The sequence below is a fragment of the Trachemys scripta genome, chromosome 3, assembly GCF_013100865.1.
Source record: "Trachemys scripta elegans isolate TJP31775 chromosome 3, CAS_Tse_1.0, whole genome shotgun sequence".
In the NCBI taxonomy this organism is placed as follows: Eukaryota; Metazoa; Chordata; order Testudines; family Emydidae; genus Trachemys; species Trachemys scripta.
The window spans coordinates 108,158,172-108,176,111 of NC_048300.1; the positions used below are offsets into that span (position 1 = coordinate 108,158,172).

Consider the following 17,940-nt stretch of genomic DNA (forward strand, 5'->3'; position numbering starts at 1 on the left):
CCTGCAGGACAGCTGTCTTAGTGTACCTGTCCTGACAGTGGAGAAAGGGTGGCAATAGCCATATGAAAGCATACAACCCCAGATTGTTATCTGTCAGTGGTAGTCAATTTGGCACTGGGGAGAGGGAAAAAACAAAAAAACAAAAAACAAAACAGTGTGGATAGTCATTATCGAGGCATGTAAGGCCATGTCACGGGGGGTCCACTCACCACTAGGCTACTCTGGAGATTAGCTCTTTCCAGGTGCTGTACCCGCCTCTGGCGGTCTCTCCACCTGTCTTCTCTCATGCTGCGGCCCCTCTCACTCCAGGAGCTGTGGCTTCCTGTTTGCAAATTGGCCCTCCAGCGAGGTCACTATGGTTCTCCTCTTCTGGGATATCAAAGTCTTTTCAAGGCAAATTGTCTCAGGCAGTCCACTTTCTGGTCCATGCCACTTCCCCAGTGGCTGATAGAGGAATCTGGGTCCACCTTCTACTCCAGGTTCCAGGGGCCCTCTTGTCAGAAGCCAAGGTCTGCCCTATCCCATACTGTGCTGTTTTGCTCCTGAGCTTTCCTACCTATCTGGGTCTCCCCTCTTTCAGGGTTTGCCAGCCCAAACTCCCTCCTCCTAGGGAGGGACTGTAGGCTACCTAGCTCTGTAACCCCCAAACACACCTCCCTTCTAAGGAATGACTGCAGACTACCTCCCTGCAGTCCCTCTGTGTTCTCAGCTCCTGAGCTTTATACAGACCCCTCCTATTTCTGTTCAGCTGAGCCTCATGTATAGTAACTCCACTGCACCCTGGCTACTCCTCCAAGTGCAACCTGGAGAGGTAATTGGCCCAGCTAGCCACCTTAACCCCTTCAGGCCTTGTGTGGGTGGATATCCCATCTCAGGCCATAAAGCGTATCCTACTTTACAGAGCAATATGGCTGGTCAGGGTGCAGGAAATAGGTGGGTTCAAAGGCATGGGCTTCCTACATGGTGCTTGAGCTTAGGTGGGACACATCTCTATACTACACACCCCTGCATAGCTTGAGTGCATAATCAAAAGGGGCGCTTTTCTATGATTACACAGGCTGTGGTAGACTGCTGTGGGCAATGTACGGACAGCATTGTTGGGTGGTCAGAAGTCCACGACACTTGGATTTTTAGAAATAGAGGACTTTTGACAAGACGAAAGCTGGGACCTTCTCCCAGACCAACCAATTGATATTAATGGAGTTTCTATGCCATTTGTTGTTCTTGGTGACCCTGCCAACCCTTTACTTCCCTGGCTTATGAAGCCCTATACCCGGCATCTGGACATAAGCGAGGGAAGGTTAACTATTGCTAGAGCAGAATGACTGTGGAGTGTGCATCTGGGGGATTGAAGGACAGCTGGAGATGCCTCCTGGCATGGCTTGATCTCAAAGAAAAAAATATCCCAATAGCTATTGCTGGATACTGTGCATTGTGTAATGTGTGCAATTCTACTGACAAGGTGGAGGAATGAGGAGTTCAGCAGGCAGCCTGTCCACAAGCAGCCTGGAAGTAGGTTGGTTACTAGTACCACTGCAAGCACTGTGCAGGTGATAGAAGCTTTGAGAGCTTCCCTCAACAGTGGGCAAAAGCCAGTGTCCCATTGACTTGGTACTCTGGTGGAGTCTGTCTTTAGGCAATATGCATGATTTATTTTAATGGAAATTTTAGGAAGCAATCCTTGGTAATATCCATAAATTACTAGCTTTAATATGCTTAATTATATTGTAAAATGTGGAATGGAAGGCATGCAAGCTATATGAATTATTTTCTAACAGTAGAGGCAGCACTGTAATGACAAAACACGGTATTCAGCACTTTCAGAACTGCTGAACATTGTTTGTTGCGCTTTAAACAATGTCTCACCAAAAGAATCAAACCACCAACATCAGAACTATGTACAATGAAATGCAACATGCAGCTGTACCCAGCCTGTATCACAGGATTAGCTGATAGTGTGGTCAATGAGTTTTTTCAATGGTAGGTTAATATATAGAGATTTTACACACCTTAGTTGGTTTTGAACTTTACACCAGAGAGATTAGTTTTATGACATACATCAAAGTACATCATAAATGTGAAGTGTAATCAGCTGTTTGTGATTGTAGTATAAGAAATACTTGAGTAAGTTCCCATTATCTTCACCCCAGCGACATCCTTACTATGGAAATTAAAGGGAAAGACTGAATGTGGTTAGCTTTTCTTAGAAAATGTTTAAGAATTTAAGACTGAATTCATTCCTTCTTCCCCCCTTCAGAGAAGGAGAATAATACTTGTATTAAAAGTTCAGCATTTACTGCTCATTGAGGGGGAAAAAATGAATATATATTTGAATTTCTGTGAATGTTAATCACATACAAGATCCAAAAATCATGATTCTGCTCACACCGGGGTAAAGCAGGAGTTGCACATTCATGAAACTCCATTAACTTTAATGGGAGTTCAATTCTCTAGAATCTTCACATGAGCACTTTATATCTCTGATCTGAAAACACTGTTTATGACACTGTAGGCTGTTAATCTGCTGGATGGTGCTGCTTTAGGACTTTTCTCTAACATTTAGTAAGATTGTCAGAGAGGAGTGGATAGTCCTCCTCTATTATGAGATGGAAAAGGTACACTGGGATATTTGCATTATCTATTTTCTCCCAGTGCAGGAAAACATTTGAGGATTAGGGATGCTTTCTTGAATCTTTGTGTTTAAAGAAGTGAGGGACTTAGTAGTCACCAGTTTGACAGAATTCCATGTATTTAAGACACTAGTCTACACTGACTGCAAAATCTCACCAAATTGCTGATAAACTTCAAAACAATAAAACTTTTATTTATTTTAGTCTCTAAATTGCACCACCAGAAGCAGAAAATTTCAGAATTATAGTGAATGCTTCCTGGTTTAATTATAGTTCAGGAACTAAAATTTCAGCATTGTTTCTTACTGTGGTGCATGTGTGAAAAGAATAAGCAAGAACAGAATGTGCTGATTAAGATGAATTTTCTAGGTACATATACTTAAAAGAATTAGTTAAGTGGCTGCATAATTAACCAATCTGAAAAAAATCAGGTAGAGCAGCGATTCTGCAATCAGAGCCATGGTGGAGCCTATACTGAGCCAATTTCAAGACTGGGCCCTAAAATGTGATTTAGAGCAAGCATGAAACTCTTTATACCAGAGCCTTTCAATCATGCAAACTCAGTATGTATTGATTTATAGTTCTACAGGAACCTAATGCCACTTTGAGAAGCTAAAGGTTTTTATATTCTGAATAATTTTAAACTACTAATTGTATTTGTGGCTTAATTTTTTTATTTATTTATTTATTTATTTTTTAAATAAAAGGAGAGCTTTCAAAGCTGAATGCAAAGTTTGATTAGGTGGAGCCTTACTGGAGGCTCTGTGGCACTGCTCGCAACCTCCTCCCCCTACAGAAGCCATGTGTGTGGTTTCAGGTTCCTTAGGCTTTCAGGAAAATGGTTTGTAGGAGGAGGAGCTGATTTCTGTGGACATCCCCTCTAAAGGTGTAGATAACTCATCAGATATGTTTACATTATTAACACTTGACATAATATTTACTTAGTAATATTTGTACAGTGGTGTTTAGACAGGCACCAGGTGCATGGTCAATGGCATAACTCCTACAGGGAAGCAGAACAGTACAGAGGGAACAACCCTCTCTGGGACTGGGAGTTCCCTTTTGTGTGGACTCCAGGATCCTTTATAGACTTCCAAGCCCTTCTTAGTGGAAGTTTTTAGGAAAATTCCAACAAGGTTAGTTCATGGAGTTTCCTCATGTATCTTCCTCTCCCTTTGCCCCCAACTCTTCTTCCATGGCTATTCCCATAGGAGAATACAGTTTGGCTATAAGTCCTTAAAGGATTTCAAATAATGCTAGAATGTTTGACCAAGTAGATTATTTTGCTGAGTAACTAAAGTAAAGCCTGGCTATATAATAAAATAACATACGTTTGCTTTATTTGTAAAATTTTTTACATATAGGGATACAGATCATCTCAGTGTGTGTAATACATTAGTCGTGTAAATTCATACATATCTTAATCCTCCTCCACAAAAGGAATTGACCTGCCTTAAAATAATTTTGTAATTTAATATGGTCAAAGTGCAATTTGGTGTGTTGGGGACATAGTCAACACTTAGCTGCTGGCATAGGCCAGTGTTGACGGTAGGTAGCAACTATGATTTTTTTTTCATAGCCCTTTGACCTATTACATTTTGGCAATAAGGGTTTTTTTGTTTTGTTTTTTTTTTTGTTGTTTAAAGGAGGTTCTTTAGTTCCATTCTTTCAAAAAGCAAAAAAACCAAGATCTATGGATGAAGTCCTGGACTCACTAAAATCAATGGGAATTTGATTACTATCTTCAGTGGGGCCAGGATACCACATGATTATGATTAATTTAGTTCTGCATTAGCAAATGTCTGTTTTTCTCAGAATGAGAGATTATACTTTTGGGGTTGGTTGAGCCTCTCTCTATATGTTTATGCATGTAAATCTCTGGTTTTTCCTTATTCTTTGTTTCCTGTGCATTTTGTTCTGATTTAAAGTTCCAAAGTAAGGATCAGGAAGAAAGGTCACTTTGTTAAATGGTGCAAGAACCACAGAAAATAAAGTCAGTTCTTTACAGTAAAGCTTTCTATATTTAGATCAAAAATTGTTTAAAAAGTTGAAGTTGCAAATGTTTTTTCAGTGGAGTCTAGCCAGGACTCCAAAGTATTACACATTCTTTGCAAAAATTCTACATCTTAAGAAATCCAAATATTTGAATGTTTGAAATTGAACAGTTAATGGAGGCAGCCAGTTCTTAAGTTTATCATTCACTATTCTCCCATTTTGTTTATAGTACCCAATAAAACATTGCCATGTGAAATTTGCAAATATATGCAAACATCAAAACAAATTAGGAGATTAAAATCCAGTTTCCTATTAAAAAGAAAAAACGAGGAGTCCTTGGGCACCTTAGAGACTAACAAATTTATTGTTTATAGCCAACGCTTTTGTTGGCTAAAACCCACTTCATCAAATGCATGGAGTGGAAAATACAGTAGGCAGGTATAAATATACAGCACATGAAAAGATGGGAGTTGCCTTACCAAGTGGGGGGCCAGCGCTAATGAGCCAATTCAATTAAAATGGAAGTGGCCTATTCTCAATAGTTGACAAGAAGGGGTGAATACGAAGGGAGGGGAAAAGTCACTTTTGTAGTGCTAATGAGGCCAATGCAATCAAGTTGGCCCATTTCAAATAGTTGACAAGAAGGTGTCCTATTCAAGTAATTCATTTCCAATATACTTTAACACTAACATGTACTATGGCATTACTTCCTACAAAAATAACTAGAAATTCAGGGGACAACTATTTTATGTTTAAGTAAAAATTAGTTAGAAGTTTTTTAAAAAATAGATATCCAGTAAGTTTTCAAAGCACCATTACTTTCAAGTCTCTTATTAGAGGGGTAGCTGTGTTAGTCTGGATCTGTAAAAAGCAACAGAGTCCTGTGGCACCTTTAAGACTAACAGATATATTGGAGCATAAGCTTCGTCAGACGCATGTAATGGAAATTTCCAGAGGCAAAAAACCAAACTTCTCGGAAACAAAAATTACCCTGGGGTGAGACTTAGCCAGGAAAATGTCATTAAGAGCAGGTTCTTCTGGAAGGCGTTAATGTGGGGCTTGAACCTTAACTATAGAGAGACTCTTACCCTTCATAATGCTGTGGAATTATTTTGCACACGCTTTGTTACATAATGAGGTATCCTTGCTTTTTTGTTTTTGCTAGAAATACATGCCCCTTATTTTGAATTAAACATATTTTTACAGTTGTGTTGCTGTATTGGTTATGAATATGAAATTTTGCATAGCTTTTAGACTCTGGTTTTGCTTTGCACCTCTGTAGTTTTAAAATACACCTAGATTATCCACTGAGCAAAGGAAATTAATCTTATGCTCATATTTTCTTGCAGTTTAAATATCTTAATATACAACAGGATTTAAATTTAACTTGTCCCAGTCATAAAAATTTAAGATGACTTAACGCATAACGTACGCCGCAACAACTGGTAGCTGAATGACAGTTTTCAGATCTTAACTTTTAACTACACCTCTACCCCGATATAACGCTGTCCTGGGGAACCAAAAAAATCTTACCACGTTATAGGTGAAACTGCATTATATCGAACTTGCTTTGATCCACCGGAGTGCTCAGCTCCGCCCCACCCCCTGGAGCACTGCTTTACCACGTTATGTCCGAATTCATGTTATATCGGGTCGCGTTATATCGGGGTAGAGACATATCTTATTTTGAGCCAGCATAACAGAGCCTGACAGGATACTTCATCACCATCCCAAGCTGCTTCACCCATAGCCATTGTTGTTACTTTTATCAGGCAATGACTTGCAATAATGCATCTAATGCATAAGGTAGTTTTTCTCCATATACAGTAATATTTGTATGTGTTCTAGTGTTTACTTGCTCTGTTCAAATTGAAGCTGATCATTTGCAAACTTCCCATTCAGTACACAGCTTAACTGCACTCTTGTTTTAGCCAACGCCTTTAAAATAATTAAGAATGCAGGCAAACATTTTTTCCTTTACCACCTCCCATAAAATGACTTCCTCAACTCTGGGATATGCAAATTTTGTTATAAACATTTGTGCTAAAGATTTTCACACAGCTCCCACTGAATTCCATGGGAGGTCATGTGCTGGGAACAATGCCAGTGTAAGACTTTAAAGAAGTGGGCTCCAAAAACATGAACAAATAGGAAAGAAATACTAGTGATTGAGAGGACCCATTTCAGTAAGGGTTAGCAGGGCAAATGGCAAAAAAAACCTACGTTAACAGAGTTGAAATTGCCTGGTGGTATATCGTCCCCTTGCATAAGAATGTGTTAAACAAAATTCAACCTTCTGAAAACCAGGATATGCACAGGTAAGGTTGCCCATACAACCTTAAATGTGCACTCTTCCAGCAATACCCCAATATGCCCATTAACCCAAGCTAAGATGAGGTGGTTGAGTGGTTAAGGTGATAGACTGCTAATCCATTGTGCTCTGTGTGCATGGGTTTGAATCCCATCCGCATCCCCCTTTTAGTACAATGACAGACCAAACCATGTTGCTTCCGGGGGGGGATAGCTCAGTGGTTTGAGCATCAGCCTGCTAAACCCAGGGTTGTGAGTTCAATCCTTGAGGGGTCCATTTGGGGACTGGTCCTGCTTTGAACAGAGGGTTGGACTAGATGACCTCCTGAGGTCCCTTCCAACCCTGATATTCTATACCTTTACAATTCCAGCCCCACAGCTGCTGAAACATACAAGCTCCTCACCTCTTTTTACCATCCATTCACTCATGAACAGCATTCCATCTAACACGATTAAAAGACCCAAGCAAATTTCAAGAAAATGTGTTAGCATGCCATTTTAGAGCACTTGGAAGCATGGTCCTTTAAACAGGAAGTATAGAATGACAGTGGAGGGAAAGAGCTTCTCTACACATCCATCTGTGGCACAGGAGTTCGGAAAGGTGCGAAGTGGCCCATTTATCTCACTGTGATGTTCAGCTGAAGGAGAATTCCCCATGGAGATGCATACAGCCTGAAACAATAGCTCTGAGCTGTGTCTATTTATCTAAGCAGATGTACCCCCCCTCCCCCAGTGCTTTACAGCCTGGGATATACATGAAGTACACCAGTTCTCAGCTCTCCACCCAAAATGGCTGGACTTCACCAGTTTGTCCAGGTTCCATATTTTGATGCCAAACTAACTTAATTTCCTTCTTTGATGAGGTGGCTGATCTACTGGATTGAGGGAAAGCAGTAGACATGATATACATCATCTTGACTTTAGTAAGGCTTTTGACACAATTCCAAATGATGTTCTCATAAGCTAACTAGGAAAATGCAGTCTAGATAAAATTACTATAAGGTGGGTGCATTACAGGTTGGGAGACTGTACTTAGAGTAGGTATCAATGGTTTGCTGTCACACTGGGAGGGCACATCTAGTGGGGTCCCACAGGGCTCAGTCCTGGATCTGATACTATTCAATATTTTCATTAGTGTCTTGGATAATGGAGTAGAGAGTATGCTTATAAAATTTGCAGATGACACCAAACTGGGAGGGGTTGCAAAAAGTTTGGAGGATGGGTTTAAAACTCAATGACTTTGGAGAATTGGTCTGAATTCAACAAGATGAAATTCAACAACAACAAGTGCAAAGTACTTCACTCAGGAAGGAAAAAAAAATCAAGTGCACAACTACAAAATGGGGGAATAACTGTCTAACTGCTGAAAAGGATCTGGAGGTTATGATGGACCACAAACTGAACAGAGTTGTCAATGTGATGCAGCTGCAAAAAAGGCCAGTGTGATTCTGGGGTTAACAGGACTGTTGTATGTTAGACACAGGAGGTAACTGTCCTGCTCTACTCGGCACTGGTGAGACCCTACTGGAGTAGGGTGTCCAATTCTGGGCACCACAATTTAGGAGGGATGTGGACAAATGGGGAAGACTCCAGAGGGGAGCAACACAAATGAGAAAAGGTTTAGAAAAACCTAACTTATGAGTAAAGTTTAAAAAAAACTGGGCATGTTTAGTCTTGAGAAAAGAGGTCTGCATTGCAACCTGATAAGTCTTCCAAATGTTAAGGGCTGTTATAAAGAGGACAGCGATCAATTGTTCTCCATGTCCACTGAAGGTAGGGCAAATAATAATGGCCTTAATCTGCAGCAAGGGAGATGTAGGCTAGATATTAGGAAAAACTTTCTAACTATAAGCGTAGTTAAGCTCTGGAATAGGTTTTCAAAGAAAGGTGTGGAGTCACTGTCACTGGGAGGTTTAAAAAAATAAGTTGGACAAATAACTGTTAAGGATGGTCTAGGTTTACTCAGTCTTACCACAGTGCAGGGGACTGGACTTGATGACTTCAAGATCCCTTCCAGCCCTACGTTTCTGTGATACTGTGAGGGATGAACTGAGAATGGAGTGTATCTTCAAATACATACAGAAAGGGCTAAATTGTGCTAGGTAGGTTCTGAATACAGGCAGTGCAGTGCCATCTTGCCCCAGACTGGATGGAGGGGGAGACTGTCCCTTCCTCACCTACCCTGAATTGTGTGCATGTCCTCCATCCTGTAGGTGCCACCTCTTTACCCCTTTATCCCTTCTTCCTTTGGAATACTCTCCTTGTAGAATCCTCACCCACCCTTCACACCCAAACAGGGGCCAGTCAGAATCCATCCCCTTACACCAATCTACAGGTTCCATTTACAACCTTAATTATGACCTTTTCCCAGATTACCTTACAACAAAACCTTCATATGAACTAGAAGATTGTAGACTGCTCAATGGCAGTCTCTGGCAGTTCACCCATTCACTGACCCAGGTACCACTCCCTCAGGGGCTGGCAGGGGAACTCAGGCCCACCCCTTATTCTGGGTTCCAGCTCAGAAACACTCTAAACAGCAGCTGAGGTGTGGTTCCCTCTTTCACCTTGCTGCCTTTCCCTGAGCTTCTTCCTTACCTCCTGGGCCTCCCCATGCTTCTGGGTTTGCCAGCCTCTCAGCACCCTCCTCACAGGGAGTAATATAGGCTACTTATCTGTCTCTATAGCCCCCAAACACAACTCCATCCTCCCAGGGAGTGACTGCAGCCTGCCTCCCTGCAGCACTCTCTGGTTCCAATTTCCTGTCCTTATATAAGCCCTGGCCTGTTTCCTCTCAGGTTAACTTTTTCCCTAAATCTCCCCCTTTTGCAGTTTAATGGGCTGATTAGATCCATTAGCCTAACTCAGCACTTGCAGGGCCAGTGTGGGGAGTACACCCCATCGCAATGGGGCTCCCATTGGGTTGGCTTACAAAGCTTAATTTACATGCCAACTGAGAGATGGGTGCATAATCTTTTGTCTGGCAGAAAGCCTGTTTGTCAGCTCTGCATTGACACAGACTTCAGGAACATATTGCCAGTAGACATACATACTTATGTAATATCTGTACATACATTTCACCACAATATTAATGACCAGTGTGACCCTGGCTTTCATTTAAGACCTCATACAACATTCTTTGGCGAACTAGTGTGTACACACCAGAGTCAAGATATTCTTGTAACCCAGTTGGCATTGAGGGGTTCATGGGTCACAACAATGGCTTAAGACACTTCAAAATGAAACATAGCTATTCCTAGCTTGGTCCTTGGGGGCGGAAGGCCTTTTCCAATCCACTCCTGTGTTAGAAGTAGTTAAGCAACCCAGAGGTTTTCCTAAGCTGGATCACTCCGTGGTGTCTCTCTTTGGGGGCTCTGCATTGTCATTCTGCTATTGCTGAAGTGCTTCCTGCTCAGATCCTGCTAGCAAACTGTGGGCAGCAATTGGACTACAAGGCCTGCAGTCCCTGGCTGTATGTAGTTGCCTGTTACAGCAGCATTTTCTCTTTGGGCCAAACACGTAGTCAGAGCATAGTGATCTTTGGCACTTTGAAAAAAAAAAAAAAACAACTTCAAGTTGCTGCCCCTTTAATTGCCTGGGTTGGCTTCTAGCTTTGAGTTGCTGACAAGCTCAGTCAGTTCCTCTTTACTAGACCCCTGGCTCAGTCTCGGCTACTCCCTACAAATTCTGCACAGATCTGTCTTTCCCTGCAGCATCGGGCAGTCCCAGCCTGCTCTGCATGGGGCTCTCTATCCAGCTGCAGCCTGCACAGCTTCCTGCTCTGCAGGCATCTTTCCAGCTCCTGTGACAGCATGTTTGTCCTTGTGGCTCTCCTTTGGACAATAAAAACACCTTCCGGAGCTGGGTTGCCCTGAACACTGTTTGGGAAGGCTCACAAAAGTTCATTTACAACTTAATCTGACTATTGTAATTATACTGTAATAAACTGGCTGCGTATGTGCACACTAACCTTCAGACGGAATTGGAGGTTGTAACCTGTGCTGCAAGTCCTACACTTAGAATAGCTAATTGAGAGTCTCCTTTAACTAATGCAGTAGGGCCGGAGCTGCTAGTGCACCAATTTTATACCACTATGCTCTGAAGTTATGAGGGACCCTAGTGTACCTTCAGGATGTTACCATGCTTGGCTAGATGGCCAGGGACTTTTAAAAGATACCTCAAATTAACTGAACATTATTCACATGACTCTTTTGGACTGTGAGTAGAAGACTAATATTTTGAGGCACTCTTAGGCTCTTTGACTGCTCAAATGGAGTTAGGGACTTAACCTCCATTAAAATCAATGCAGGTTAGGAGCCTACTTAGAAGTAAGGAGTCTTACTCCAGTTGGTCCAACAAAAGATATTACCTCACCTACCGTGTCTTTCTAATATCCTGGGACCAACACAGGTACAACAACACTGCAAATAACTCTTTTGAGCATTCAGCCGTTTCTCAAAAAAAAGGGACAGTATTTGTAATTCCAACATCACCTCCAAACTTATTCTTTTATATTTGCAGAGCCAAGCTGCACAATGTGTGCAGAGTTTGCACAGTACAGTGGTCACCCTTAGGTTTCATTCTATTCGTAGACATATTATCAGATCATGGGGTTGGATCTCAGAAGATGGCAGAATTTTTCAAAACCAAAAATAACACGTAACGTGTGTGCACTACATGCTAATTTTCTCAATAAGTGGAATAAAAGTTATGAATATTAAAGATTGACAGTTTTTTAGAAGGACTTTAATGGAAGAGAGAAACATAGTAATATTGAATAGGCTTGTAGTTGTATCCGTATTAGGACAAAGGATTAGAGAAAGAGTTAAGAGGAGTGAGAGATGCTGTGGAGTGTGCAATCAAAGGATGAGGTTAATAGATACCATAGCTGGCAATTTGGTAAATGGATGCCAAAATAAGGGCAAAAGGTTGAAAGAAGGATAGCAGAATAGGATCAGTTGGTTACATTATTTTTCTTGTTTTCCTAGTTAGGAGTCTAAGTCCCATTTTCTTTCAGTGAGACTTAGGCTCTTAAGTGACTTGGGCACTTTTGAAAATTTTTACCAATTACATTACCTACACTTCACAAAGGTCATCTATTAGGGTCAGCGATAGATGGAAACCATCTCCTTGTTTTCCTGGCAGGTTGCTGAAATGTTCTCAGGCAAATCTAGAGAAGTCTGACTCTACATGAGTTCACATTTTAAGAACAGAAAGCCTTTGTGAGCAGGGAGTTTCTATACATTTGCATCCAATAGGAAAATATTTCCAAAGCCCAAGAATTTCTCTGTTCAAATATTTCAAGAATGAAGGGAGATTAGAATGACATCTAGCATGAAAGCCTGGTCATTGTTATCAAATTGAAGGTAAAAAGAGAATTGATTTTTAAAAACAATTATCAGTGTTGCCAACTGTCATAATTTTACTGTGAGTCTTGTGATATTTGGTGTGTTACTTCAAGGCCCAGCTCCTGAAGTCCTGAGAATTTCATCTTGCATTTGAAAAAAGAAATAGAGTTTCTAGCCCTCCTGGTTGCAGAATTAAACTTAAAAACATGAACCAAGATCACTCTAAAGCCTCAGGAACCAGAAGGCAAATAATATATATCTATATATTTTTAAACCTCATAGCGTAATCCAATCTCAGGATTTTTTTGGGGGAGGAGGCTGGTTTATGGTTCTTGAATGCTTGGGACTGGCAACACTGAAAGCTCTCTGGGTTAGATTCACCCTGTACATGCTTAGGGCTCCACACAAGGCTTATGGTCCCCTTATGTGCTACTAACATATTTTGGATACTGTGTTTTGTATCGGCCAGCTCACTGAGTAGAACTCCCTTGGCCTCTCCAAATGTGCAGTTATTCAGTAGACAACATTAGGCATGTCTATGTGAACATACACTCCAGCTTGCCGCACAGTGAAAGTCCTCAGTGCCACAGACAGTGCATGGCATGCTGGAGCATTGTAGATTTACACCACAGTCTGCTGCGCAATATGCTTTCATGTAGACTTGCCTCTAATTTCTGGAGACTGGAAAAAGTGTCACCCTGGGAGACTAGCAACTTATTGTAGTGATGGCTGACACCTATTTTCCATTTTGTGATAAGATTAGTTTAGATGGTGGTGCATGAATGGCAGGTCCTTGATAGCTTAAGGTTAAACTGTTTCACAACAGTTATGCCCTTGGTAATATTGTACTATACATACAATCTGGGCCTCTTGGTTATGGCTTCATATCTGGAAACCGCCTTTCTAGCACTATCCATTAGAGAATTAGCTAAATATCTTCTCCTGTATCATTGCCACAAATGCTCTGTAGATTCCCAGGAAAACGGAGGGGGCGAGAAGCAGCATTCAAGTCTTGCGGAACACTAATGAGGCATCTACAGGCAGCAGTGTAGTTATACTAACAGACACACTAACTCTAAGCTTCTAAAACTCCCGAGATCTCAGTTTGGCACATTTCTATTTAGTGTTTGAATATTGTAAATGAATAATAAAAATTTATATTGTTCTTTTAATCTCCAAAGCATTTTTGAACCAGCATTGACAGCTGCTGATGGCATTTAGAAAACCCAAGGGCCTGGTCCTCCATTGCCTTGCACCTTATGTAGTCATTTACAAAGCAAGTGCAAAGTGAATGTAAAACTACTTCACTGTTTCCAAAGATTTGAGAAGTGAACATTACTCTGCTTTTGATCTCCCCTCCCCCCCCACCTTGTTACTTTTAAGCTGAAGGTGGACTTGGGCAAGCCTGAACTTGCAAGTGACATTCACAATGTCAACTCCCAAAAGGTCACAAAATAGCTTCACAACAGCTCTAAAGTTGTGGGAGAAAGAGCCTAGGGGTAAGTTAACCAGAAATCTCTGACAGATATTGCAACCGCATGCAGTATCTTTGGGACAACTCACTGCATGAAGTTTATGTATCATGGTGGGCCAGTGATTATATGAATGATTGTTTTCTATTCCATAGGCGATAATTACCACAGCTCCATCAGGAACTAAAATAGTGGGAAGTGATTACATTGAATCACATTATAAATACCTCCAGAGAAGGACCACCCCTGGAAAAGTTCTCATATTCTGGTTCAAACTCGGTTTCCAGAGACTAGGAAGACAAAGGGCTTTTGGCATAAAAAGGCTACATTTAAACTGACTCAGGGCCTTCTTTCTGATCCAGCAAATGGACAGGACCTTCTGTGCAAGGGTCCCAACCCTGGCGGAAGGGTTGGAAAAAACTGACCTACCAGACTGATGAATGATCTCTGGTAAGCTTTTAGCATGAATATAGGAACTTCTGTTTTTATATGTTGTTTCTGTAAAGCTTTTTGCCTTAAGAATAAAGGTGCTTGCTTAGAAAGAGCTGTGTGGTAACTTGTAACTAGGGTGGCCACTGATACATCCTCAGAACACCAGAGATCCAGATACTTCCAGCATGGCATGGGCTGCTGCTGCCAGCGGGGACAGGGTGGCACTTTCTGCATAATGACATCCTCCATGTGGCGTGAGCTAGCATGCATGGTGCGTGCAACTTCATGCCAGCTAGGGAGGAGCAGCATGCTCTGATACCAGACAAAACTGCATCCAGTACCAGATAGGGACAAAGGTTACCAAAACAGGACTGTCTGGTTAAGAACCAGGTGAATGGCCTGCCTGCTTGTAACTGCTGGCAATACACTGTTCATAGCCCTTGGAGAAAGAAAGCAGAGCACAGGTGCTGGCCTCTAGGTAGACTAGTTTGCTGGGATATCACAGTGGATGACAGGTTGCTGTGCAGCCTTAATACCTCCCAGGTCAGAAGGGAGTGGGATAAGGGGCCCTACCCAGAGAGACAGATGCTGGCTGGAGATCTGGGAGCTCCTGGAGTGGAGCACAGAGAGGGGGATACAGTGCAGTTATCCTGAAACTGATTTTTTTTTCTTGGCTTTGATCAACTAATTGTTACCTGGTATGTTCAAGTATGTCTGTTAGAAAGGACTGGGAAGAACAGGGAAGTTGCAGTCAGTAATGGAAAGAATAAGGTAAGTAATGGAAAGGAATGCAAGGAAAGGTTACAATCACTGTAATGGATGACTAGGGCTAACAAAAAAATGTTTACACAGTCTTGGTATAAGATCTCTCTAATGCTTTCCAAAGGTCATAAAGCATTTTAAAGGGGGGCCAGAAATAGCCTAGCATTGTGCTGGATCCTAAATGCGCACAACCCGATTCTAAACTAGCAATTACCCAGGGCATGCCTGCTGCTCGCAAACACTGATGATATCAGCTTTCGTTTGCCAGGAGATTGAGATTCCAAATACCATACCAGAATCTTTAATATGTTGAGCCATTAATATATTAAAAAAAGACATTCGACAACTTCTTCATAAACTTCAATGTGGAAGTGTTACTGCTCCATTGCCTTATGTACAATAGCATCAGAACAGCCAGCTCTGACAGCTGCATGCTTGATAACTTTAATAAGATACTTGAAAAGACACTTAAAGCGATGACTGCATAATCTTCAACACTGTGTATAAGTACCAGAAAAAGATTCCTTAATTTCTAAACTTCACCCAGTTAGAAAAAGTGGTTTAGTGTATGAATCTTCTCCCTTCCACAGCAGTGTCTCTTCTACTTCCTTTTTTTGAGCACTGAGGATTTCTTCAGTCAACTCTTCCTCATGCTCAAGGTCATGTTATCTTCATTACTGATAGTCTGGATTAGAGTGGCATCTAGATGTCGCAGCTGAGATCAGGGCACCATTGTGGTAGCCTCAGTGCAAACACACAAGAAGAATCTTTGTGTGTTTGTACAGCACCTAGCACAGATGATTTCCTGGTTTCAGCTGGGCCTTCTAGAAGATACTCCCTAAACCGCTTACGGTCTAAATAGACAAGGCAAAGTGGGGAAGGCACAAAGCAAAATGACCTGCGCAAGGGCACAAACCAGATCAGTGGCTAGCATGGAATAGAACCCACATTTTCTGACTCCCTGTCCAGTATGCTATCCACTAGACCACACTGCCTCCCTCCCCAAATCTTCTTCATTCCTGGTTTTATTTAGAGTGGAAAGTACTAGTTTGTTGTTATATATAGACAATACCTCATCCTGACTCTGATTTGATTGCACAGTAAATAGAATAACTTCAGAATGGAACAATGGATCTCCAAACATTTTTATGTTTATATAAATCTAGTTAAGGCAATTACAACTTGGCCTGTAGGTAAATTTAAATCACTTCCGTGAATCACTGCTTTGTCATAATTTCTATATCAACAGAATAGCACTCTTCGAAGAGTGCTACTCAGTCTATTTATAAACACAGACCTGAAACCTGTCATAAACATGACACAGTGCTTACTCTCAGTTTACTATAGGTCAAAGCCTGATCCCCTAGAGCAGCATGGTCCAGTGGATTGGGACTGCAGAGACCTGGGATGTATGCCTGGCTCTGCCACTCTACTGGTATGTAAACTTTGGCAAAACACTTCATGGCTCTGTTTCCACTCCCACTCTCCCTTCCCCCTGCATCTGTCTATATAAAGAGATTCCAGGATTGTCACCCTGTGTCAGTCTGAAGCCTAGAATGTCTGTAGAGTCAGTGTGAAGTGATGGAAGCAGCTGCAAGCATAGCTGAGAATTTCCTTTTTCAGAATATCACCAGGTTGAATCATCACTGGGTTTCACAGCCTGTTACCATCCAATTTTTTAAGTTCTCAGCCATTTTAACATTACAGATTACATTTGTGTGGTGTATAGCTACAGTAAGCCTGTATCTATTGTGACAAAGTTCCTCCTCTATCTTGGTGGGTCCTGCACTTATTGGCAGAGTTTCTTGCCTCAGAGATTCACCATGTGGGTTAGGGAACAGCCAGAGGGGAAGGTCTCTGGGAAGAACCCACAGTCCAGCTCAATTAGGAGGAACCTGGGCCCACCCTCTACTCTAGGTTCCAGCCCAGGGCCCTGTGGACTGCAGCTGTCTATAGCGCCTCCTGTAACAGCTGCATGACAGCTACAACTCCCTGGGCTACTTCCCCATGGCCTCCTCCAAACACCTTCCTTAGTCACACCACAGGACCTTCCTCCTGGTGTCTGATAATGCTTGTGCTCCTCAGTCCTCCAGCAGCACACCCTCTCTCTCAGCTTCTTGCTCCCAGCTCCTCATACTCACACTCACACCATAAACTGAAGTGAGCTCCTTTTAAAACCCAGGTGCCCTGATTAGCCTGCCTTCATTGATTCTAGCAGCTTCTTCTTAATTGGCTCCAGGTGTCCTAATTAGCCTGCCTGCCTTAACTGGTTCTAGCAGGTTCCTGATTACTTTAGTACAGCCCCTGCTCTAGTCACTTAGGACCCGGCTGCACCATCTGCAGCCGGTTCTGTTCCGGACCGCGCCAAAGAAACATCTATACACGCTCGTGCTCCATGTTCTTCATGTCCTCACCCTCGCGTCCCGCCCCGATACGAAGTGGCGGGACCTTCTACCACCTCTGGAGGGTGAGGAGCCCCGGTGGGCCAGCCTTTATTCTGCTCTGATCCCGAGGCCCACCGGGGACATCAGTTGGCGGCTCCTTCACGGAGCCGTGAGCACGGGCGTGTACTTGGCACGGTTTACCCCTATCCCAGACACCTGCCCCTTTTGCGGCGTGAGGGAGACCCTGGCACATGTTTTCCTGGAGTGCGCCAGGCTGCAGCCCCTATTCCGGCTCCTCACGGATCTTTTGTTAAGGTTTTGGTTGCACTTTTCTCCTCACCTTTTTATTTATGCACTCCCTATCCGTCGCCCCAAAAGTCGCGGGACCTCCTGGTCAACCTCCTTCTGGCCCTAGCGAAACTGGCCATCTATAAAACCAGAGTGAGGAGGTTGGCCGATGGAGTTTCCTGTGACTGTGGGGCGTATTTCAGGTCCTCCGTTCTTTCACGTATCCGGGCAGAGTTCCTCTGGGCTGTGTCCACTGGCTCCCTTGACGCCTTCGAGGAGCAGTGGGCGCTGTCCGGGGTTCTCTGCTCGGTGTCCCCGT

General features: G+C 42.5%; 1 protein-coding gene across 6 annotated transcripts in view; it reads left to right on the forward strand.

The window, feature by feature from the left end:
- ARHGAP18 (Rho GTPase activating protein 18) overlaps positions 1-17,940 on the forward strand; it is a 126,527-nt gene that overhangs the window by 44,692 nt on the left and 63,895 nt on the right. The window contains exon 2 of one of the 6 annotated variants that reach the window (XM_034765697.1): positions 13,911-14,205. The exons of 3 other annotated variants lie outside the window; for them this stretch is intronic. In XM_034765697.1, coding sequence (XP_034621588.1) covers positions 14,192-14,205 — 14 coding nt within the window. In that variant the 5' untranslated portion in view covers positions 13,911-14,191. Of the gene's footprint in view, positions 1-13,910; positions 14,206-14,929; positions 14,959-16,299; positions 16,385-17,940 lie in introns of those variants that run through there. 2 more of the 6 variants (XM_034765699.1, XM_034765695.1) reach the window with 2 other exon arrangements.